The 24016-nt window shown below is 56.9% G+C and overlaps 3 protein-coding genes; 1 reads left to right on the top strand and 2 right to left on the bottom strand.

Annotated features, from left to right (window-relative positions):
• Nucleotides 1-308: 308 nt before the first annotated feature.
• On the bottom strand, nucleotides 309-3064 carry CHC_T00004107001 (hypothetical protein). XM_005715346.1 is given in 2 exon segments: nucleotides 309-871; nucleotides 872-3064. 1 exon segment carries the CDS (start codon nucleotides 3062-3064, stop codon nucleotides 872-874), a length of 2193 nt encoding a protein of 730 aa, XP_005715403.1. The 3' UTR covers nucleotides 309-871.
• Nucleotides 3065-3083: 19 nt separating this feature from the next.
• On the top strand, nucleotides 3084-3362 carry CHC_T00004106001 (hypothetical protein). Its single transcript, XM_005715345.1, has one exon. It carries the CDS (start codon nucleotides 3084-3086, stop codon nucleotides 3360-3362), a length of 279 nt encoding a protein of 92 aa, XP_005715402.1.
• Nucleotides 3363-3865: 503 nt separating this feature from the next.
• CHC_T00004105001 (hypothetical protein) lies at nucleotides 3866-5245 on the bottom strand. The gene has a single exon (XM_005715344.1). The coding sequence runs from the start codon at nucleotides 5243-5245 to the stop codon at nucleotides 3866-3868; it is 1380 nt and encodes a 459-aa protein (XP_005715401.1).
• Between the last annotated feature and the right edge of the window lie 18771 nt (nucleotides 5246-24016).

Below are 24016 nucleotides of genomic sequence, written 5' to 3'. Positions count from 1 at the left end.
TGTTGCACATCCACTTATCTACAAGCAATCCCCATGGAGTAGAGATAGCACACGCCTCCTCGGTCCAGTTGTCGTCACTTACTGTTTCCAACAGCAAAATGCATCTATGTCGTTATTTTCCATCCGTTTGCAAGCGATGTCCCCGCTCCTCACTCATACGCATTATCAGCACTAGACAAGAGAAACGTCCTCTCATTTTGCCCTTGGAGGTCAAGTCCCTTTCTCGCAGTTTCGCAGTACGTTAAAGAAAATTGGTGGAGCACCTACGCTTGCGGCACTGGATCAAAATAAGTGATGTCTTACAGTTGTACGGTATCGCATTTATATTAAAATAATAAGTTTAAATTATTCTACCATATGTGCAGCTGCGCTCCATACTCCATGCGCGACATTCTTTGTTCGAGCAGCATCACGTTTCCTTGTTGTCAATCACAGCAGTGTGAAGAAAGTAATGCTCCTCTCGCACACGGAGTTCCTTTATCGAAGGACCGCAAACCTCTGCTTTTCCTGAAAGAGCATCCTTCTTAAAATCTGGAAACGCTCTTCCTTCTGCACCAAGCCTTCTTAGCATCGACGTGCATCTCAACGAAAAGCGTAGAAACCGCCTCCTGTACAGTATTGAATTTATTTGAGCTACCGCAAGCATTTTTCCTCTCGAGACAGACTGATGGTAAGACAAGACATGATAGGGAGAGTGAATGGCGTGCCAAGCAAGTGAAAAGCAACTAGCCTCACTCCTCGCCCACGCGCTCTTCACACAAGGCCGAATTCTGCTCTTGTCCCTGTATGTCAGAAACGGCTCCTCCAGCAGCATAGGCGTTAACCCCACGACGGGTGAGTGTTTGTCTCCGTCACACAAACAGTCGACCCCTCATCTGCCCTCTTTAGCCTTTTGATTGTTGCGCCAAGCCTCAAGCTTCTGTCCTAGTTTCCCTCCCTTCGGCTTGAGCATTGATTTACGCTTGTCCCGACCTTGGCCAACTCCAGTCTCGTTCAGTCCACCCGGCCATTTCTCCGTTTCGCGTTCACTCACTTCATCCTTCGGAAGCGCCCATGCTCCGCTAGTCCCTAACTCCTCAAAAAGAAGCTTCTTGGAATCAAATTTGAGTTGTACGGCACCCAAAGTTCCATCAAACCGGTTTTTTCTAATGTCTAAGACAGGTCCGTCAGACGTCTTTTGTAGAATGACCACGTTGTCTGCTTCTTGAGTTGCTTTCGCGCTCCCAAAAACGCTGGACGTCATAATCTTCATGTCATCATCTTCTTTCCTAGGATGAACAACTAGCGAGACGTGTGCATTTCGTACTGTGCAGAATTCGCGGATTTGCCCTACTGCGTTATCCAATACCGCAAAACGGTCCTTGCCTTGCCCACCTTGACCGCTCGTCATGAACTGCAAATTGTCCAAAACTACATGCGAACAGTCATAAACATAGTTGGCGTACTCCATTGCTTCAATCACACGCTCCACTTCATTCGAGCCGTGGTAGCGCATGAAATACAGTGGAAGTTGCGATAAGCGGTCTGCCCACTCATCGAAATTCTCAAGTAGAGGCGATCGGGGTTCGTGGGCACTGTGAAATTGTCGCAAGATACGGGTAGCCAGACGAACATTCCCGACTTCAAAAGAACCCCACAGGGTCGGTACACCTTGCATGCAATAGTCAAGAGCGAGCTGAGAGAGTATTGTAGTTTTCCCTACACCAGTATGTCCGGAGAAAATTGTCAGCTCTCCACGCCTATGTCCCGACAAAAAGTTGTTCAACCTGGGTAATGAACGGCTTTGTAGACCTTTGAGCTCGCGCACGTTCGCCAGTTCATAGAACACATCGTCACGCATATCCGCGAATGATATGAGACCCTTATGGGGAACGACCTGTGCGGATTGGATGAAACTGTCAAGGTCTTTTCCCTGGCGCAATGCATCGTTTGCATCCTTGCTCCCCACACCACGAACTGATCGACACCGTTTGATACCAAGCTTTCGCGAGAATTGCGTGGCGCCATCCTGTCCAGCAACGTCCTCATCCATCCAAAGGAATATATCTTTGAACCTTTCAAGTGCAGGCAACAGCGCAATTGGGAGAGAGCTAGCACCATTCGGTAGACTCAGAGCTGGTCGCCCAGTGGCTTGGTGGACACTCAAGGCGTCCAGCTCCCCCTCAGTCAAGACGATGCTATCAGCATCGTGCGGCACAGAATTGAGCCCAAACAAACCCCAACCCCCCCCTTTCGGGTTCATTCTCATTCCTCGTTTCGTTTCTATAGATCTAATCTTGTGCCGCACTAGCTGCTCATCTTCATCGTACATTGGAAATGTGATACACAATTGACTGCTTCCTCCTCGGTCATCTGTCATTGGAAAGTGCGCGGCACCAACACCGTATTTTTTGAGCACTGCATCGTCTAGGCCTCGTTCGTTCTTTAGATACTCCCTCGCAGATGGGTATTTGTACCAGAGCCCCTGGACATATTTTTCCTGGTTCTCGCTCTTGGGAAACACCTGCTGTTGAGTGGCATTTGTTTCTCCGGAAGAACGTGAGGGTTTCTTTTTCTTGTCCACTTTCGTCTCCATAGGAGAAAAAAGCGAAGGCCCGTATCCAACCCTTTTTCGAAAATCAAACCAGGACCCGTGCGTGCTGCATCGGTGACACTTAAAAACGCCAGACTCTCGTACAATATACAACTTGTACATGTTATCAGCCTTTCCATTTATCGGCGGGCAACACGGGCATTCTGCGACTATTGCGTGCTCATCTGTTTGGCGGAACTTGAGATTTTGGTGTTCCAAATACTTTTCGACCTCGCCTGGGGCCAGACAAAAGTGATGAGATACATATGTTAATCCTCGAGATGATTTAAGATGCATACCACTGCTTCTCCAGTGACCGGACCTTGTCGCTAAACTCCACAGAATGTTGTGTTTGCTCCAGTTCGGGAAACACATAGTCTGTATTGTTCGAGTGCTAGAGCCCAACGCATCGAGCTGGATATACTTGCTTCGGGCCTTGGCTGAAGCTTGCAGAATTCTCGCCACCCCACGCAACGATTTCCCCGTCTTCATTTTGCGATCTTGTTCTTAGATGGCAATGCGGCTTTTCCACAGAATGCAGTTGTATTCTGCGTCGCAGTTTCTTGCCTATGAAAAATCTGCTCAAATTGGTGGCGCCATTGCTCCCCTCAACGAGACGCTGTCGGCACAAGCTCTTTCCATACAGACGCCATCCGGACTGCCCAGGCTTCAGTTTGTCGCGCTGGTCCCAATGAGCACGGAAAGCGTCGGATCAGATACGGCACACATGCACTGCTTTTGCTACTTTACCAAAAGTTACTGTAGATCCGGCCGCTGTAGTCATTTTTGATCCACTCAGACCTGTCTCGCCGACACAGATCTTGGGACGTGCAAGACTTCTCTGTACTGTAACAAGATACACGTGTCCAGCGCAGCATTTGGAGTTGGCTGTTTGCATTTGCACACATCGCATCCATTGGTTATCGTTTTCATGATCATATATTTAGGTAGACGCAAAAGAAGCTGTAGTGCGGAAATATCTGCCCACCGCACAACTCTACGCCCTGTGAAGTCCACATTCACAAGGCATGCACATCAGACGAAAGCCGAAATCTGTTTGTGCCGTTCGCAAAGACGTTATCTGTGAAGGAAAATATCGTGGAGATATGAGAGCAGTTTCTACTATGGAACTGAAAGCTGGTCTTTTCTAAAATAGTTGTGGAACTAAGATACGAGTTTTAGTTCAAATATCTTGTGTCGGATTAGGATATGTTTCGACGGGATACTTCACATAGATGTCAAGAGGTAACAAGGTCTTAATGCAAAATGATTAGAAAAGTTTATTACTTCTATCTAATTGTCATCCAAAGCAGCCACGCCAGGAAGCACCTTTCCTTCCAAAAGCTCGAGCGAGGCACCACCACCAGTAGAGATATGGGACATCTTCTCAGCCAGACCAGCCTTCTCGACAGCTGCGACAGAGTCACCACCACCGATGATGGTAATGCAGCCGGATTCAGTGAGATCGGCTAATGTGTCAGCAATGGCGAACGTACCCTTCGCGAACTTCTCCATCTCAAACACACCCATCGGCCCGTTCCAGATTACGGTCTTGCACTCCTTAAGCTCATTCTGAATGAGCTTTGTGCTGTCTTCTCCTTGGTCCAGACCCATCCATCCATCGGGGATAGAGTCAACAGAGGTCACCTGAGTGTTGGCATCAGCGGCGAACTTGTCAGCGAGGACGACGTCAGTGGGAAGGATGATGGAGACACCCTTGGCTTCGGCCGTTTTGACAAGCTCCCTCGCAAGCTCGAGCTTATCATCCTCAACAAGGGAAGAACCAACGTTGAGGCCCTTTGCTTTGAGGAAGGTGAAGACCATACCGCCTCCAATGATGAGCTTGTCAACCTTCTGGAGAAGCGAGTCGATAACGCCAATCTTGGAAGATACCTTGGAACCACCAACAATTGCAGCAAACGGGCGCGCGGGGTCCGACACAGTGCCTGCGAGGTATGCAAGCTCCTTCTCCAGAAGTAAGCCGGCAACAGAGGGTTTAAGATGCGCCGTAACACCGGCGGTCGAGCCATGGGCGCGATGGGCGGTACCAAAAGCATCGTTGACGAAAAAATCAGCGTTAGCAGCAAGTTTCTTAGCAAAGTCAGGGTCGTTCTTCGTCTCCTCCTTGTAGAAGCGAACGTTCTCGAGAAGAGTGACATCACCGTTAGCCATGCCGGACACGATTTTTGTGACTCCGTCACCAATGCAATCTGGAGCCATGGTAACGTCCTTGCCCAGCAGTTGGGTAAGGCGGGCGGCGACGGGGCTGAGGGAGAACTTATCCTCCGGACCATCCTTGGGGCGGCCGAGATGGGAGGAGAGGAGGACCTTTGCGCCGGCTTCCATGAGGAACTTGATGGTGGGGACAGATGCGCGGATGCGTGTGTCGTCGGTGATGGTCTTGCCATCGAGCGGGACGTTGAGATCGCAGCGGACAAGGACGCGTTTGCCGGCGATGTCCGCGGGGTTGAGGTCCTTAATGGACTTCTTGGTGGTGGCGGCGGCAGTGGCCATGCGGACGGTGGGGACGGGGGCGGCGGGGGCGGCGGGGGCCGTGACGCGGCGCGAGGGGGCAACGAAGGTGCTGGCAGAGCGGGAGACAACGGACACGGCGGCCGTCTGGCGGGTGGTGGCGCGCAGGGGAGCGGCGCAGGGTACGAAGCCGGTGACCATGGTGAAGGGTTGGTTAGTGTGGATGTGGGGAATGAGAAGTGATCAGGAGTGGGGTGTGGGAAAACCGATGGGCGAGAGAAGCGGCGGGGAACCTGGTGTTGGAGCAGGTAGAGTTTATAGGAGGGGCGAAGGGATGGTTGGATTGGGAACGGGAGAACAGTATGAATGGCGAATGCGAAGGGAAGTCGGGCATTTGTGGTGGTTGACGGCTAGAGAGAGCGCGTTGGAGATCAAGGGTTGTGCCCCTGTACGGGGTGGGAATGTGAATCTCGGAGGAAATGCTTGGGAACGATGGCCATCCATTCCTAAAGAGCCAATGAGGAGCGCTAATGGGACCGGGTTCATTAATACATCCAATGAAACCGCACCAGGTGTGTGGCGCAGAGCCAACAGAGTCAAAAAAGTGATCCTATCCGATTCGTCTCCGTTGCCTGCTCCAGCAGTCGAGCACAAGACTAAACTTACTCCTGTACTGCACGTCCTACGATGGGGAGAACTCGTACGTGTCCAGCATGCCTTGTCCAGCATGCCACCGTGTACTACAATGATTGGATATATCAATTTTACACGTGTGGAATTGGGGATCCAGTGCGAACATTTGTGCATGTTGGTTGGTGATGTCACCACGTTTACTACACTGTCAACAGTGTAGTAAACACTGCACGAAACGGGTTTTACATACAATACAACAGAAACAACATGTACCTTTCGAAGGGTACCCTTCTCGACGCAACATTCTGCACTCGGGCCACTGGTACAGTATAGTAATATTCGCATCCTTCGTTATGTGTGCAGGGCCTTCACATTACAAAGCGCGGAGTATTTGGTCAGACTGAAGTAAATCTAGGCATAAATCTCTACCCGGCAGATGATATGAAAACCGATTCTATTAGTGTGAACCCTTTTCCGACGAAATCCAGGTGCTTGCATGGACAAGGATTCGGTCCCACTATGTTCCGAATCCATTGAGAAGACTGCTGTTGCACATGCTCTACATGCATGCTCAGTAGGGAACTATAAATGTGTTGCGTAGGCACGTAATGCCCTTTTACTTATATCAGCCTTCCACACTTTGTCCACATTGTTTTTAATCACATCTGGCATCATTCTATGGTATGCTGATTACAGCAAAGAAACAAATTTTAAGCATGAAAGACGCTGCAGCTGATAGACAAGAATCGTGTCGAAACACTCTAGGAAGATCATTGAAAATGTTTCATCTTTTTGTCGATCAAGCCATATGAGTACTCCGTTCTTCTCTGAAATGTATCTCTTTACCCCGCGTAGCTCTATCTAAAGCTTGCAGTTTTATGGTAGGTCTTCATGTCCGCATGAGAATTAGTCGCTTAGCCCTGAAGTCGGTTCCATATCTACCAGTTGAGAAGATTTTTCATGATCAGCAATTGCTGTCACCAACATTAGGACTGTGGCATGGTATTTCTATGAGGATTGTGGGATGAACGAATCGAAAAAGCAGACAGTGTGGCGGATGAAGTGGGAGACAAGGGTTTTTACGAGAAGGCCTGTGGGGCAAGCTCGAACAGACCCTGAAAAGCCTCCCATATAGTGCTGCCCTCAGATATCTCTCCTTGGAAATGGTCAACAAGCTCGCCCTTATCAAATTTGGCAACCTTTTTCTTACCCTTCGAATCGCTCTGATTTGCCGAGCCACCAGACAAGTCACAAACCCCGGACACGGTCGAGCCAGCAGCGCGCTTGTCGCATTGACACCCTCTGACTGGCTGGCGTGCAGTGAGCACCGTAGCGGCAAAGGCTTTGAGCATGTTAACAGCGGTATTGATCGAATAAAAACTGCGAGCTTTGTAGGCCACACCAATCCAGCTGCCACTGAATACATCCAGAAGCGGCCCCGTGAGGCATTCGCCAAGCACTGCCAAAACAGTTCCGCCAGTAGCTATGGCACCGTCTTTGTTGCGCGCGCTGCGTAGCGAGGACAGAACTTGCCCGGCGCGTGCTCGAAGTTCCCCAGACTTGTCGCAGTACAAACACCCGATGATAGCAGGAGTACTCACGCCATTCGCAGCGTATGCAGAAATGCGTATGCACTGGCACTGACACGAGGGGCGCTGGAGCCAGTATGAAATTAGCCAGGTAAGGAGGGCGGCGAGGCACAAAGCGTGGGTTATTTTCGAGGATAACACTTCCCATGTAGCGCTCTGCAGGAGCCTCGCCACTGGATGTAGGGCGCCAATGGCGGCAGTAAGGAGCTCGAATGGCAGGGACACCACGCGAACAGTAAGATTGGAGATCTTGGCGAACATGCTTGTGGGTTGGATAAATGAATAATGAGACAAGCAGTGATGCGGCAGGTGACGGAAAAACGATGCGTGAGATGAGTGGGCGATTGAAAGAGATGAAGAGGAGGGCGGGGCGTTATATAACCTTTATAGAGGTGCGCCTGGGTTACGTCATATTCCACCGGAAGAGAGAAGCCGCGTGTTGACCCTGAAATTGTGAGGTAAGGTGCTGAGGAGTGCAGAAAAGAAACAAGAAATCTAATATTTCATGCTACGACTTGATCTGAGATTTGCAGGATAGCCGTCTGGACAAGCATATTTGACGGTTTGTGCGGAAGTTGGTGCAAGCCTTTTCCTTTGTGCTGTTGTAAAAAGAGAAGAATATCAGGGCTGTATAGTACAGTAATACAGTAAGGTTGTCCGTAAAGTCACGAAATCTAATATTTCATGCTACGACTTCCCAAGTTGGTGCAAGCCTTTTCCTTTATGCTGTCGAAAAAAGAGAAGAGGACCAGGGCTGTATCTTTGGCAGAACAAATCTTTTCAATGACTCGAGATCAACAGTGTGTATGTTAGAAATTTTTCAAAAAACATCTTTTCTATGGGATCAGGCGAGCAAGGACCAGCAATGCAGGCATTGATGTCGCAAAGTGCAGGCATGTACAGTACCGTTACAGTAATACAGTATTGTTGCGCTTCAGTACACGTGTCGGAAGCTCTCGGAAAGGGCGGCAATGCCTGCGAAAGGAAATAAGCGTGGTCACGGACGAGCACCGGCCAACGGGGGAATTGCGCCTGGAAGTAGGGAGCGGAGCCGCGGGGAGGACGCGAAGAGAAAGGGCGGGGACTGTGCGAAGTGGAAAAGGGGCGCAGGGGGGTCATGTGTGGGGCCAGGGGGTCGCGGGGGATGGGAGACGGAGTGGGGGAGACAGCGTTCCGAGCGCTTGAGGTGGCGAGAGGGCGCAGAGTAGGTAGCATAAAAGGAACCCGCGGCGGCAGGGGGGACGAGAAAAGGGAGGGGGGCATCAAGTGAATTGGAGAGGCCGAGATCAGGTGGATTCCTGAGAAGTCGAGTGGATTCTCGACGAGCGGAGGCTTGCACCGGGTGGATTCCCGCCAACAGCCTCTAGCCAGCAAATAAAACTTGATTTGACGGTGCCCAAGGGACCGGGCACAACAGTATGGTTGTCCGTAAAGTCACGAAAACGCGTGTTTTGGCAGCGAGTTTGCTCGGATTTTTCTGAACGCAAAAATTTCAAGAAACGCGTTTGGCAAAACTCACAGCATACAGTACCGAAAACTCGGGGCCATCTCAATTTTCCACGAGTTTCACATCTGCCTGATCACAGCAGTGCCGGATCGACCCGTCTTGAAGGAAAACGAAGTGGGTTTTCTGCTCTCTCTTTCTGCTCTGTACTACGCAGTCTATGCGGCAAACTACCATCGATAGTTTTTTAAATAAAACTATGATGGTCTTAAATGATTGGTTGAGAGAGATCGGTATGATATACTTTAATAAGCGGAACCCCCGCTTTTACATGCTGTATTAAAGGAGCCCCTTAAGTGGAACCAGAGGGGTTCTCTCAGAGAATAAACTTTACTGTACTGTAGTAGTGATGTCGTCTTCACCTCCGCAAGACCGATCCTCCTCCATCGGTCCTCTTTACTGTACGTCGCTGTCAGCTTAACCGACGGCGGGTGAATAGCCGCTAAGGACAGACTGTCCAGCATCGCGAGCTAGGCTAACAAATTTGCAGTCCCTTCAAGCAGGAGGACCTTCTCGACGTTGCGCACGAGACGATTCTCACATTCTCCTGTGCCGGTTCCGCTAATCGAGAGATGACTGTACTGTACCCTTCTCACCGGCTTAATTTGGGCCACGGGTCAATTTGGGCCAAATCACGAGCCTCTAGCCCTCCCCGCCTTCCCAAAATCCCCACAGTCCATCTCACCAACTCATACCGCGCACTCCGACAGCGAAGCCCTCCCTCCTCCTCTGTAAGCGACGTTCGGCTCGGCGGTGGCAGTATGCCACCGTCAATGGGAGCGCAAACTCTCACACATAAGAAAAGAATCGCGAAAAGAAGAGAGGAGGGTGCTCGCCGCGCCAAGCTTATTTCGTTAATCCAAAGAGGTGAAAGCGCACGCAAAGCATCCCGAGACACAGGCGTGTCCCGCACAACAGCCACGCGAATAAAAAAAAGGCGTACGAAAGCTGAGAGACGGACGAGCTAAAAATTGCTAGATCCAGAAGGCAATCATGCTGGCCGCACAACAGTGTTGTCGGCAGAAGAGGAACGCCTTTTAGTCGACAGAACGCTTCATGCCACGCGGCGTGGATTTGCTGTTGATAATGCTGTTATGAGCACAGTGCACGCCAAAATGGCTCCGGCAAACACAATGCATATTCTCCAACACTGTGATCAATTCGTCAATCGATCATTACAGCGCACAGTTAAGGAAACACGAGACCATCTTCTGTCTATGAGCCATTTGTCGTGGGCAAATACTGCATACAAGATCAAACTGGCCGTGGCCGGATACCAGTCCATTTCACCGGAGGATGTCAGGGCCTCATTTATAAAATGTGGCTTGTGGCCTATGAATTATCGTTTTGTCCATTTCGCGACATTTTCAGGGTCCGGAAATGGGTCCACAGGGGAGCATGAGGATGCTCCTTACAGTGACGAGCGTGTTTTGATGGGGCAAAAAACAAATGCGGCCGCACGGGTTGTGGTATAACTACCTTCGTCCCGACCACTCGGAACGAGGGGGGTTAGAGGTGAGGGAGCACGCGACGCTGGGTTACCCACGCGCGGATAAAAACCGTACGGATGGACTCGAAAAGAGGGAAGGCTCACGTGGCCGGTGACGCGCAGCCGGTCGGTGGTGTTATACCCGGACGGCCGGTCACGGGTTAGAAGCCCGAGCTAAAGGAAAACCGGAACGGTGTTAGCACTTAGCCGTAAAGGGAAGGGAGGCGAGTCTGCCTCCTCTTTACTGGGACGGGGCAGGTGCTCCCGGTCTTAACCCCTAAGTGGGACGCCAGGACACCTGTCCCGCTACAGTAGCTGTTACTTACTGTTTACCAGCTACTGTACACAATTAATAAATTCGTGCCATTAACTACTAATTACTACTTATAACCGTACGGATTACACACGTGTGCCCGTGGCCACGCCAGCGGTTGTAGCACGTGTGACCCGCGGGGTACTACTGTACTCCGCTACGGGCGCGTGCAAGCCCGGTCGCTACAGTAGTACCCGCTCTTCCGTCCGGTTCACATCTCCCCGGGATGGTCGTGGTACGCAATTGTACTACAGACCCCCTTCCTTATTTCGCGACACGTCCTCGTCGCGGCCGAGTTGTGCCATGACCGGCTTGCAGAGAGTTCTCACCGTACGGAAAAACCCGCGCCGACCGCGGGCGCGCGGTCGCGTGGCAGCCACCTCCACAGGGGAGCCTGTGGAGTTTTTGGTATTTAACCGCGGTGATTCTTCCCATGCGGTGGCGGATCCCCTCACGCTTTCATCATTTCCCACAACTCACCCAACGCTTCTCCCCACGACTACCACCAGCCATACTCTCCCTCACACCTCATCTCCCGATTTACTCCCTTCCCCACGGATGGAGAACCACCGAACGGACAGGGGGCAGCCCTCCTCTGAGGGCTCCCCCTTAGCGACGCCCGCGCCAACCGTCGGTTTTCATTCAGTGCGGCAGCGGAGTGCCGGTGATCTGCCCGCTGCCGCTTCCACGCCTGCGGAACGCGGGCCGCTACCAGTCCCGCTGAGATCCATCCCGGTTCCCCGCGTTGGCGGTGCAACCGCGGTGACGCAGTTGCCCGACCGGGTCGGAGCCGGGGGACCCTCGGTAGTCGATGAAGATCCACATCCGACACGCCCCGACCCCTATGCAGGGACGTACCCGGCGGCGGCCACTCTGCCCTCCGGATGGCTCCGTAACGGTGTTCGTGCGGTCCGAGGCCTGCTCCCCGGGGCCGACATGGACCATCGCACGGCTCGAGGTGGGCGGAACCCCTCACGGGGTCAACCGCTAATCTCCGTCGAAGCCTACGTCAATGCGGATTATCCGGACTCGGCAAGATTCGAGGCGATACCGAGGCGGCGGGGCATTCGTACGCCCTCCCCTCGCGGTCGTATCCGACAAGAGAACCGCTCGGCAGCTTGGAGGACGCGCTGTCTCCACGCCCCCCACCGGTCGGTGACTGTATCCGGCTCGGACCTCCTCTATGTCCGCTGTGCGGGTGAGGATGAGTACCATTCGCGGCTGCTGAACCTCCTCGGGAGATTCGGCGGGGAGGTGGACCCCGCACCTCATGTGCAGCTAGTGGCCTTCCCCCGGCCCTTCGACCGATGGTATAGCATCGCCGACCGTGTTCGGTGGGGGGAGAACTCCGCCAAGGAGAGTCGCCTGCGGTGGCGCCGTGGAGACGACTACTTCCACATGTGGCACCTGACGGAGTTTTTCTCGGTGCCCCCGGCGTCCCGGGGGCGACTGTACCCCGCTTTACCGATGGACTGGCACACTCTCGAGGCCCCGCAGTACCTCTGCGTTCCCACCCCCAGCGCGCTGGCGTGCGTTGCCGCGCGCTGGATGCCTCCCGGTTCGCTCGGGAGAGGCTCGACACCTCAGACGCGACGGTTGATCGACGCGATCTTATTGTCCGAGTGGGCGGTGTTGGCGCTACTGTGCTTTCTGCACGCCGCGCGGGACGGCCTCCTGTTCTTCACCAAGTGCCCGGATCCCCGCTTGGCGAGCCGGAGCTCAAACGAGCCTGGAGACCGGGGCTCACTCTTCCGACTGTCCCCGGGGCTCTTGCAGCTCATCCGGTCGGTCGGGGTGGCGGCCATCCTCGAGGGCACTACCTTCGACCTGGTTGGGGCCGAGGCTCTGCTCGATTTCTCCGAACGGTTGGACTGGTCCCTCTCCGAACGCGGCGACTTCGTCTGGTACAGTTGGGCCCGCGGATGTTCCCTGCGGATGCCGCACTGGGACGGTGTGTCCACAGAAGCCGACCAGTGGTACGACCCGTTACCGGACACCGGTACACCGTCGTACGGGGCGGTCGTCGCCTCGGGCGACGGGTGGGGCGCGGCGGTTTCCTCCGCCGGACGCCCCGTCGAGGCGTCAACCCACTCCCTGCCGGTGACAGCAATCCCGGTGTCGCCACCGCAGGGCAAGGTCGTCGCGATTGACCCCGAAGCCGGGACCACAGAGAATCCTCCGGTCGGTCCCTCGACACCGCCCGCGGTAGACGTACCCACGCCCGCGGTATCCTCGCGCAGGGTTGAAGGGGAACCCGCTTCGGAGCCGACACAAATGGTGCCGCTTCACGTGGCGCCTGTGGTAGAGCCGGCGGCGGTAAACCCGTTCGGGGTAGCCCCCATATCGGTACCGGGCTCCGGCGCTCCCCTCGTCCGCGAAAGGAGCGGGACGGGGACTCAGAATCCCTCGGTGGCTTCTGGTGGGGCCCCTGCGGACGCGCAAACCGAGGAGGTACCCGCCATTGCCCCGGACGCGCAGGCTGCCCTACGCGCGCTGCAGGTGGAGTGCGGATACGCGGGAGTGCCCGTGCCGCCCACTCTCGCAGCGGGTTTGATGTCTGCGCGCGCTTGGCTGGTAGAGGTGACCCAGCTCAAGGCGCGGGTGGCGGGCCTCCAGTTTGCCATCCGCCAGCGCGACACCGGCGACGACCTTATGCGGGGTGAGACAATGACGCGTATCCGCGCCGCTCAGGACCACCTTGCAGTATTGAGTGCGCAGGTGGCCAACAAGAGCCCGTATGGTGCGGTCGAGACCGACCCTGCAACCGCGACGCTTACGGGGTCTGAACCCTCCGCGAAGCGCCAGCGTCGCGATTAAGGTCGTCGGGGGCGGTGAGGGTAGCGAACCGAAGCCCCCTTCCTTTACGGTAAAGTAGTCTCCTCATTCTTCTTCTCCTAGCTCCCCGAATGGTTCTTGTTGGTCTCAGTGCCCCGCCGGCCCCTGCGGGCCGCGGTGGATGGCCTCGCGGTGGGTGCGGCGCGGTGCTGCGGAGGTAGTTTCCCGTCCCTGCGCAGCACGAGGTGCCCATCCCCACCGACGGTTTGCCGTAAAATCGGCGTTTTTCTTAGTAAAACGTGCCTGAATTTTCTGTGCGGCGGGTGGCGTTTTGCTTTTTTGACGAGCTCCCATTGGGTGCTCCCCAAAATCGGTATATTTTTTTAAACCGCCGCCCGGGCGCTGAGGGCCACACATGCGCGGATCCGGGGTCTGTACCCCGTTTGGTTGCGGTTCACACCACTCCTGGGCTCCCCACAGGGAGTTTATCCTTGACGGTTTGACGGCGCCGGTACCCACATGCCCGGGCTGGTACCTTGTGGGCGGTGCCGTCCTCGAGAGGGGGCTACAATTTTTCCCCATCCTCATGGCGGGCAACTTGTCGCCCCTGACTGCATACAGTAGTCCCTCTGGCGACTGAGAGAGAACTCAGTCCCGGGGGTCACCCCCAGTACCGTACTGTAGGGTGGCCTGCTTCGCCCATGACCGTACGGTTTGCCGGCTACCCCCGTGGGGCGGTTTTCGCCTCATGCGAGGGGTATAGCCGCGCGTAAACAGCGGGAGAAATCCCCACTTTCGACTTCACCCCCGAAGGGCTGGCCGTTTTTCCAAGATCTCCTCTTAATTTTCCTCCATAAATTTGCGGAGGCGTCACCGCACAGTCCGCCACGGTACGTCGCGCGCCCCCTGGTGGGCTACGCGCCTCTGTCATCCGAAAGGTAGGCAAGAACCGCTCGGTAGACCACTTCCCAGTGACTCTGGTTTGGAAACTGGAAGAAACTGCAGGAAACGAATAGAAACCGTTCTGGTTTCCAAATGGGGTCTTCCATGTTTTGACACCCCTGGGTCGGCAACGACCTCAGGAGGACGAATCCGTTCTCGGAATGGGGCTACGATTTTTTTCCTATTTGCTAGAGGGAAAAACGTAGCCCTTTTTCCGGTACTGTGTCCTCGTGAAGGACCGGGCGGAAATTCGGGTCTGCAGCGGCAGCGGAGCAGCCCACGTCACCCAAACCGTACGGAATGGCCAACCAATGTCGTTAGGCGGCTTCCGCTTGCGCCGGGCAAGGCCTAGCCGGTCGCGCGGAAGTGTTTTTTCCCGCAGCCCCGGAGGGCTGGCCATTTTTCCAAAAACGGCGCTCTTTCACCCGCGAGACAGCGAGGTGTGTGACCCGCCAGCATGTCTGTGCGGTCACCGGGGAGCTCCCGGCGGCGGTACGCTCTGTCGTTCGTCCAAAACCGGTCGGTAAGTCCTGCGGTTGCCACTTTCCGCGGAGGCACGATTTGGAAACGAAAGGACACTGTAAAAAACGAGCAGAAACAGCGTTTTACAGTTCCGGTTTCCAAATCCGCCTGTGCCTTCCCAAAGTCGGTTTTCCGTCTTGGGACCTCCGGACGCGGCCAGACCTGGGGAATACAATGCCGTTAACGGGAGGGAGCTACAATTTTTTTCCACCCTTCTAGGAGGAAAAACGTAGCCCCCTTTTAGGCTTAATTAAAAGCCGGCGACCGGAGTCGCCTCCTTGCCGTCCAGGGCCCTTCCGCGCCGGGTTAATCCGGCACGGGGCAATGTTGCGCGCGGTCGCCCGCGCTCCATGCGGTAGTGAGTAAGCGGTTATGGGAGGCCTGTAGCACGTCCCCCTGGGGTCGTCCATCGAGGTGGGATCGCCTCGGCGGTCTGGTCGGGGGTGCCACGGCGGGTTTTCCCCGAGCTGCCCGGTCGGTCTTGAAGGGGCCGGCGTGTACCGCGGTTCGCGGGGCGAGGGACCGCACAGTGTCGTGTTCGTGGCGGGTCGTCGCGGGGGCGGGTTCCCGTCCCCCTCCGCGCCACCCGGGGTGCATCCCCACCAGCGACTCAGCGGGGAAATCGGCCTTTTTCTTAGTAATTTCTGCCTGCTTTTTTCTTGCGGCGGGTGGCTTCTCGGCGGATTGACGAGCTCCGATTGGGCGGTCCCCAAAATCGGTCGTACTTGAAACCGCCGCCCGTGCTCTGAGGGCCACACACACCCAGTTCCTGGCTCTGCTACCGGTTCGGTCGCCGTTTACCCCGCTCTTGAGCCACCGACGAGGGCTCGCCTTGACAGTATTTCCGCGTCGGTACCCCCCCCCCCGTTCGGTCTTGTCTCCCGTGTGCTAACCCGGGCTCGAGGGTTTCCTTGGCCATCGCCGCGTCGGGTCGCCCCGCCGACGGGTCCATTCCATCCGCGCCGGGTCTGTCCGGTGCGGTTTTAGCGGTGGCGCGCGGTTGCCCGCGCGCGCCAGAAACGGTCGATGAAGGGTTGCGGGAGGCCTTCGGCGGGTTCCCAGGTATCGTCCGCTGGGGTAAAGCCATACCAGCGGACCTTGTATTGGCCGCCGCTGCGGGTCTCCCGGTGGGCGACCAAGTGGTCCACCACGTACTCGGCTGGCGGTTTGGGTGTTCCCGCCGGCGGGTCCATCGTCGGTGCGGCCACAGTAGGGTCGTGGGGTCCCCGCGGCATCTTGGTTACCCGATCGATGCTCACGCGGTTCGAGACCCCGTCTTGGTCGACGACCACTGTGGCCTCCGTAGCGGATCGGACCCGAAACGGGCCTTCCGTTTTCGGTAAGAGCTTGACGGAGGGTCCTCCTCCGTCGCTTGGCAGGTCTCCCCGCTCGGCGCTCGTCAACGGCCGCGGTGGACGGTCCACGTAGACAAAGTCTCCCACCGCGATGACCGGACGGAAGCGCACCTTCTTATCGAAGTCGGCTTTGTACCTCCTCTGCGCCGCGGTTAGTTTCACCCGCGTGCGCTCGAGGGCATCCCGGAGCTTCCGCAACGTCGCGCGCTTGTACTGTACCGGGGTCCGCGGGTCTTCCGTGTGGGATCCGGCGTCCTGGGGTACAGTACCGGGCAGTGCCAATCCGGCCGGTGGTCGCGTCAGCACCAGGTCGAACGGGGTTGTCTCGGTTGACCGGTGGACCTGCGTGTTATACGCGAAGGTCAGGGGCTGGATGTACTCGTCCCAGTCCCTCTGATGCTCCTCGACATAGTGTCGGAGGCGCTGCACCAGGGTGCGGTTGAACCGTTCGGTTTGCCCATTTGTCTGAGGGTGATAGGCGGTAGTCAGGTAGTGCCTCACCCCCAGCAAGGCGCACACCGCGTCGAAGAACTTGGCGGCAAATTGTGTTCCGTTATCGGTTAGCACGTAACGGGGTGCGCCGTATACGTAGACCCAATTGTCCAGGAAGGCGTTTGCCACAACCGATGCGGTGGTTGTCCGTAACGGGATGCTGCGCGTCAGCTTCGTAAACCGGTCGGTCATGACGAGCACGTGGCGATTCCCGTGCGCCGTCTTCGGTAAAGGACCCAGCAGGTCCATGGCGACAAAATCCAGCGGCCCTGCCGCTGGGAATAGCTTGAGGTCCTTCTGATGCCGCACCAGGGTTCCCCGGGTGGCGGCGCACGGGGCGCAATTCCGTACGGTACTGAAGGCGTCGTTGGCCATATGAGGCCAATAATATTCCCGCCGGAGGGTATAATACATCCTCGTACCGCCCGGGTGTCCTGCCAGGCGGGGATGATGGGCGAGGTACAATATCTTCGCCCTGAGCCGTTTCGGTACAACCCGCTGCAGGGTCCCATCGAGGGGGGACTTGCGGACGACGAACCCGTATCGGTCAACGTCGTAGCGCGAGTCCGGATTCCCCACGGTCTCGGCGGCCGCCCTACAGAAGGGGTCCTCGGCCTGTTCTCGAAGGAACTCTTCTACCGTTACGGATGAGACGTCGCGTTCTTCGGGTACAACCGCGAACGCGTGCTCAGCTCTCCCCGGGTCGACGGGGGTCTCCCAGTGTACGGTACCTTGGCAGGGGTTATGCTCCTCCTCTCGCCATTGTACCGCGAAACACGGGACCTCGTCGTCGACTGGTTTGGAATTTGCGCCCTCAACTCGGAGGCGTGATACGCCATCTGCGAGTTGATGCTTGATACCCGGCCGGTACTGTACGTCGTAGTCGTACTCGGCTAGGCGGAGACGCCAGCGCGCTAGCCGGCCGGAGCTATCCGCCAGGTTGAGGACCCATCGGAGGGCCTCATGATCCGTACGGAGGTCGAACGTGTTCCCATACAGATATGGTCGAAGCGTGAGTATACTCCAGACGACAGCGAGGCATTCCTTCTCGGTAGTTGTATAGTTCTTTTCCGCGTCCGTGAGGGCGCGGCTCCAATACCCGATCGGTAGGCGGTCTCCGTTCGGCTGCTCCTGTAGCAGGGCGCAGCCGACCTGGTACGCGCAAGCGTCCGTATCCAGGGTATACTTCTTTCCGTGACGGGGTAACGCGAGAATCGGTGGTGACACGAGGCGTTTCTTGAGCTCCACGAACGCCTCGTATTCCTCATCGGTGAGTACCTCGAACTCGAACGGTTGATTTTTCCCCGTCTTCCGATTTAACGGTGCGGCTATTTTTGCGAAGCCCTTCACGAACCGACGGTAGACATTGCACATCCCTAAAAAGGACCGCAATTCCGTCTGGTTCTGGGGTGGTCGAGCGCGCTCGATGGCGACCACGTTGCGGCGCTCGACCTCCAGCCTACCTGGTCGAATCACGTGTCCCAGGTAGGTGACTGAAGTGTCAAAGAAAGCGCACTTTGACAACTTCAGCGACACACCCGCATCCCGCAGCAGGCGTAGAACTTCGCGGACGTGTGCGAAGTGTTCCGTTACGGTCTTGGAGTAGATGATGACATCATCCAGGTACACCAGTGCGGTTTCCCATTTTACCCGCGACAGTATAATGTCGACGGCCCGCTGGAATGTCGCGGGGGCATTCTTCAAACCGAACGGCATGCGGAGGAAACGGTACAACCCGCAGTGCGACGCGAACGTCGTCTTGTCGCGGTCCTCCTCGGCGATTTCTACTTGCCAATACCCGCTGTTGCAATCCAGCGTGGTAAAGACAGTAGCGTCGCCGAGGGAATCGATGCACTCGTCCATCCTCGGCAACGGATAGGAATCCCGAACGGTGACTGCGTTGAGCTTTCTGTAGTCGACACAGAACCGCATGGTACCATCCTTTTTAGGGACGAATACCACGGGGCTTGCCCATTCGGCCGTGGCGGGTTCGATTACCCCTGCCCGGAGCATGCGGTCGATCTCCGTCTTCTCTTTTTCCCGTGCCGTTGGTCCGGCGCGGTAAGGCGCCTGATAAATCGGGCGAGCACTGGGCTTGAGCTCAATCCGGTGCTTCGTGGCCCCGATTTTTCCCAACCGGCCGGTCCACATCCCCTTGAATTCGGACAGTACCTCGAGGACCTCCGAGCGCACCTCCTCGTCCTCGGCACTGATATGGACGTCCTCCCGCCAGGAATTGGGGCTCTCGTCAGGGGCGGCGGTGTCTTCGGTTTTATCCAGTCCGTCCGCCCCGAGGGGCGCCCTTGGCAGCGTGGCTTGTTCAGCCACGTCCTTGTCCGTGCGGTTGTCGATGGATTCTCCCGCGCCGTTCCCTGCGGTTGAGAGGTTGGAATTAAATATCCCTCCCCCTTCCTTAGCTTCGGCCGCTTCCGCGGCCGACTCGCCAAGGGTCAGGATGTGAGTGGGCGACAGTAGGGGCAGGCCGATCACAGTATGCTTCGGAATGTGCACCGGGCGGCGCCCGAAGTTGCTGAGCATTACCGAGAACGGTTTTTCGGGGACCACGTCCATGACCCCCTGGGCCATGAGTGTCAGGTTCTTGTGCGCAGTTTTTGGGGAGTTCTGCAAAAAGCATTGACCCCCTACCGGCGTGGCAGCCCTCACGAGGGCCTGCGTCATTGGGGGGATTGTCACCCCTTTGACGAGGCGGATTTTCCGTGACGGTGTCGTGGTCGGGATTGCCGCCTGCTTCCGCCCGGGTTTTTCCGATGGCGGTAGGTGTCGCACCGCACTCCTCGAGGCCATCTCGCGGTCGTGCCTCGAGGGGGTTGTCCCGACCAACGCCACTGGTGGCGCGTCGTGGAACACGACCTTCCGTTGCGGTGGGAGGATCGCCTTGACGTGGCGATCGAGAAAGGTCGTACCGAGGATACAGTCCACGGCGAGGCTCGTCACTACCAAGAACGGGATGCGCGCGATAAATTCACCGATACGGACAAACAAGGAGATCTCTCCTAGAGCTTTCATTGCGCGGTTTGACGCGTCAATGAGCGCTGGGCTCTGAACCGGTTTTATCGACGGTCGCCATGACTCGGCGACACACCGCAAAAGGATGAGGTTCGGGCCGGCTCCTGAGTCGAGCACTGGCGTGATGGCGACCATCAGCGCCTGCTTTTGGCCACCCGTTGCGGAAACCTTATAATGCTGCTTCTTGAAGAAGCAGATGGCCCGGATTTCCGTTCGATTCCCCGGTTGCGCTTCCACTGGCGCAACCGGTTCGGAGATGCCTGAGCTTCTGAGGCTGGGCACGGAGAGAGACGTCGTCGCCTCTACGCGTCCTCCCCGCCTTCCCCCGTGAGCACCAGGTCCTCGCGGGTTTTCTCCGCGGCTTGCACCACGTGATCTTCAGTAGGGCCGTGGTGTGGCTCTTCTATCACGTTCACGCCCGCGGGGGCCGTCGGATGCTGGTCTCTCAAAGCGGACGGCCCCTGGCGGTTGAACGGGGATCCCGGACGGAGGCCCTGCCGGATGCGTAGCTTCTGGTAGTTGGCCTCTCGTGCCTTCAGAAGCTTGTCCCGCAGGCCTGCATCGGCAACGACGGGACACTCCTCTTGTCGGTGCGTAGTGTCAAGGCAGAACCGACACGGCGGCGGTCCGGGGAATCCCCCACTGGAGAACCGGACCCGTGGGTTCTGCCCCTGCCTCCCGTACGGTCTTGCGCGCACATCGCCCGGGTTGGCGGGCGGACCCGCGGCGCCTGATGCCGAGGCTGCCGGCGACGGGTAATAACTCGTCGGCGGCGAGCTTAACGAGCTCGGCGTCGCGGTGTGGTCCGTCACGGCCAAGATTTCTTCTCCCACGGATCCTCCAGCTGTCGGGATGTCGGATGCCGACTCAACCGACAGCACGGGCCGTGTCCTGGCGGTACGTTCGAATCTTCTGGCCGCTCCGGACGGCTCCCGGGATGCCATGGCTGACATCCCCTGCCGGCGGGAAGCCCGATTGGTTTCCCCGATCGCTTGCGCGTATCGAGCCACGGATTGGTAATCCACATCCGGGTGCGTAGCGAGGTAATTGCGGACCTGCGCGCACGTGGGGAGAGGTAACCCCTCGACGAATAGGGACTTCAACCGCCGGTCGGAGAATACCGTACCGCATCGGAGGGCCTTGTCCCAGAGGTGGTTACTGTAGACCTCCTCCGTCATGTTCGAACTTTGACGGAAGGAGGTCACGTCACCAACCGCTTCGGAAATTACCTCATCGGTCGCATAGGTACGCAACAAAAAGTTGACAACCTGCGGGTACGTCCTGAGCAGTTCGCGCCGCTCCACGTCAACCGCCATGGTGTTTCCATTGAGACGGGACTGGAGTAAGGCGTGAGCCTGCCCGGTGAGGTAGAATTGGAAGCACCACACGGCGGCTCCCTCGGTGATCCCGTTGTGGTCGCACGCCATCTTGAGGCGTGCAAGGAATCCCAATACCGCAATCGGATCTTGACCTCTGAACGTGTGGGACCTCATCTGCACGTCCAGTTTCTTCCGGTAACGGTTAATGTGCCGCGCTACTGTAGAGTCGTAGCGCAAGCTACGCCGTTCCAGGCGGTAGGTCTTGTAGTTGACGGCCTTGGTAAACAGGTCATTGAGCGGCCTGATTACCGTAGGCCGTCGCTCGTCGCCCCTTGGCGCAGCCCGGCGGTGTCTGCCTGAGCGACGACGCTCCTCACCCGACTCCGTAATGTAGTCTTCCGAGTCGGACGGTTCTTGCCGGTGACGGTCTCGGCTTCTATCGCGGCGTGCCCTGTGGCCCCGCCTGCGAGAACCTTCCCAACCGGATTGGTCGTCATCGGAGGGGTATCCTCCCCCTCCGGCATCGCGGTATCGCCCGTGGCGTGCCTCGCGGTTATCGCGGTATCGCCAGCGGCGTTCCTCGCGGTTTTCATCCGTCCTGTGACGGGGGTCTTCTGCGTCGGAATACCGGGTGTATTCCGCTTCGGTTCTGCGCGTGCCGGGTGCACGTCTTGTGCTCAACCGGTACGGGTCCCGATTTTCTGTCTCGAGGAGCCCCAGGCGGTTTTCTGTCCCGCGGGGGTCACCTGTACCGGCGAGTATGGAGAGGACATTTTCTGTAGTCCTCCCTGTAGCACCGTGAACGGTTGGGAGATAGATGGCTCTACCCTCCGGGTGAGGGTCCATCCTATCAATCCCGGGTACGGCGCCGATCGGATCAGCGATATAATTGCTTGAGCCCGGAACGGTTTCATGGCGCGGCGCCGGCGGCGGTGCCGCGCCTCCCGTTTCGGTTGTAAATGTCGTGGCCAGACGAATGGCCACAGCGGAGCTAATAGCTCCCTTGAGAGCCAATGCGGTGGGAGATTCGTCCTCCGTGGCGAGCGCGGCCACCACCTCGTCGCGTACGAGGGGGGCGATCTTCTCGTCCAGCAGGGCGCGGAGCGCGGCGTCCGCTTGCTCCGCCACCAGCCCGGCTACCGTTCGGTCGAGGCAAACCTGGACGACTTGGGGTATTTCCTCAGCGAGGAATTCCTCCATCCAGGTTTGTAATCGCGGGAGTAACGCGTTGTACGGTACTTGTACGCGGTTTCCCCCACCAGCCGGTAGCCCGGCGGTGGTGTCCGAAACGGAAGGGGTCTTCTGGCCCCTGGTAGACGGCGGGCGTAGCAGGGCTTCCGGATTGTCGATCCAGGGGCGCTGTGCACCTCTGCCACTGCGGGTACTTGCTCGCCCGGAGGCGGTATCTTCTCCGGCGGAATCTGCACGGTTCATCGTCGATGATCACTGGCGATCGACGCGGTGATTTTCGACCTCTTTCAATCCGATCGGTAATTGCTCGCGCTGGCGATCCAGTGCGGGCTCAACCTCTGTAGTTATACCCTCCACAAGAGTACCAAAATGTGGTATAACTACCTTCGTCCCGACCACTCGGAACGAGGGGGGTTAGAGGTGAGGGAGCACGCGACGCTGGGTTACCCACGCGCAGATAAAAACCGTACGGATGGACTCGAAAAGAGGGAAGGCTCACGTGGCCGGTGACGCGCAGCCCGTCGGTGGTGTTATACCCGGACGGCCGGTCACGGGTTAGAAGCCCGAGCTAAAGGAAAACCGGAACGGTGTTAGCACTTAGCCGTAAAGGGAAGGGAGGCGAGTCTGCCTCCTCTTTACTGGGACGGGGCAGGTGCCCCCGGTCTTAACCCCTAAGTGGGAGGCCAGGACACCTGTCCCGCTACAGTAGCTGTTACTTACTGTATACCAGCTACTGTACACAACTAATAAATTTGTGGCATTGACTACTAATTACTACTTATGACCGTACGGATTACACACGTGTAGCCGGTGGAGTATTACTGTTCTCCGCACCGGCCACCAGCTGTAAATACAACTCCCTACGGTTGTGCTGGCGCTTACACCCGAGATCACTGTACGCCGTGGCAGCAGCGGTGGCGCCGTCGCCTCCGCGCAATTGTACTACAGAAGTCTGTATGCATTCCAATTACCCAACCCGCCGGTTTCCTTCCTCGACCGGCACAGGCCTTGAGGTAGACACTGTAGTATAACGACAGACGCGCACGCGGGGAGATTATTAACAGTGCGGCCGTGCACGGTGGACGTGTGGGCTGGTGTGCCCACGTGTAGGGAGCGCGCGCGTGCCGAGCGGTCGTAATCTGGCGTACGTGTACAGTAGTGCACATGTCGGCCAAGCGGTAGTCTGCTAGTATTACGCGTGTACGGTAGCACACGTGGCATCTGTGCGGTAGTCTGTAAGCAGCGCGTGTGTACAGTAGTACACACGTGTAGCTGCAGCGTCCGCGCGGTAATTTGGAATTGAGGCGCTAGTTTTTTAATGGCATACAGTACCTGGTACGCAGTAGGCGGCAGGTACTGTATACTGGGACAGGTGTCCAAGGCGTCCCTCTGAGGGGTTAAGACCTGACACCCGTCCCCACCAGTAAACTGGGGCAAGCTCGCCCCCGTCTCTTTCGCGCCTATATACGTCCGTTTCGGTTGTCTCTCGCGCGCGCTGGCTTCTAACCCGTTACCGGTCGCTCCCGTTCAGGCACCACGGAGCGACTCCACGTAACCGGCCAGTGAGCCACTCCCTTTTCGCGAGCTCGTCCGATCGGTTCAATTAGCACGTCGCGTCCGCGCCGTGTGCTCCCTCGCTAAAGCCTCCGCCTCTCACTCAACCCAGGGCGGAGAGGAGTTATCCCACAGACACGTTTCATGCCCGCGCGCGTGACGCGCCTAATCGAAAAGGGTATTCCGCTGTTGTTTGTCTCTTTTTTGTACGTCATCAGGGCTTTCCGGGTTTTCCACAGCCTACTCGCTTTTCCATTGTTCGCTTTC

Source organism: Chondrus crispus, genomic scaffold (assembly GCF_000350225.1).
Source record: "Chondrus crispus Stackhouse genomic scaffold, scaffold_213, whole genome shotgun sequence".
In the NCBI taxonomy this organism is placed as follows: Eukaryota; Rhodophyta; class Florideophyceae; order Gigartinales; family Gigartinaceae; genus Chondrus; species Chondrus crispus.
Note: the sequence above shows the minus strand (reverse complement) of the source record. Positions and strands in the feature narration are given on the sequence as shown.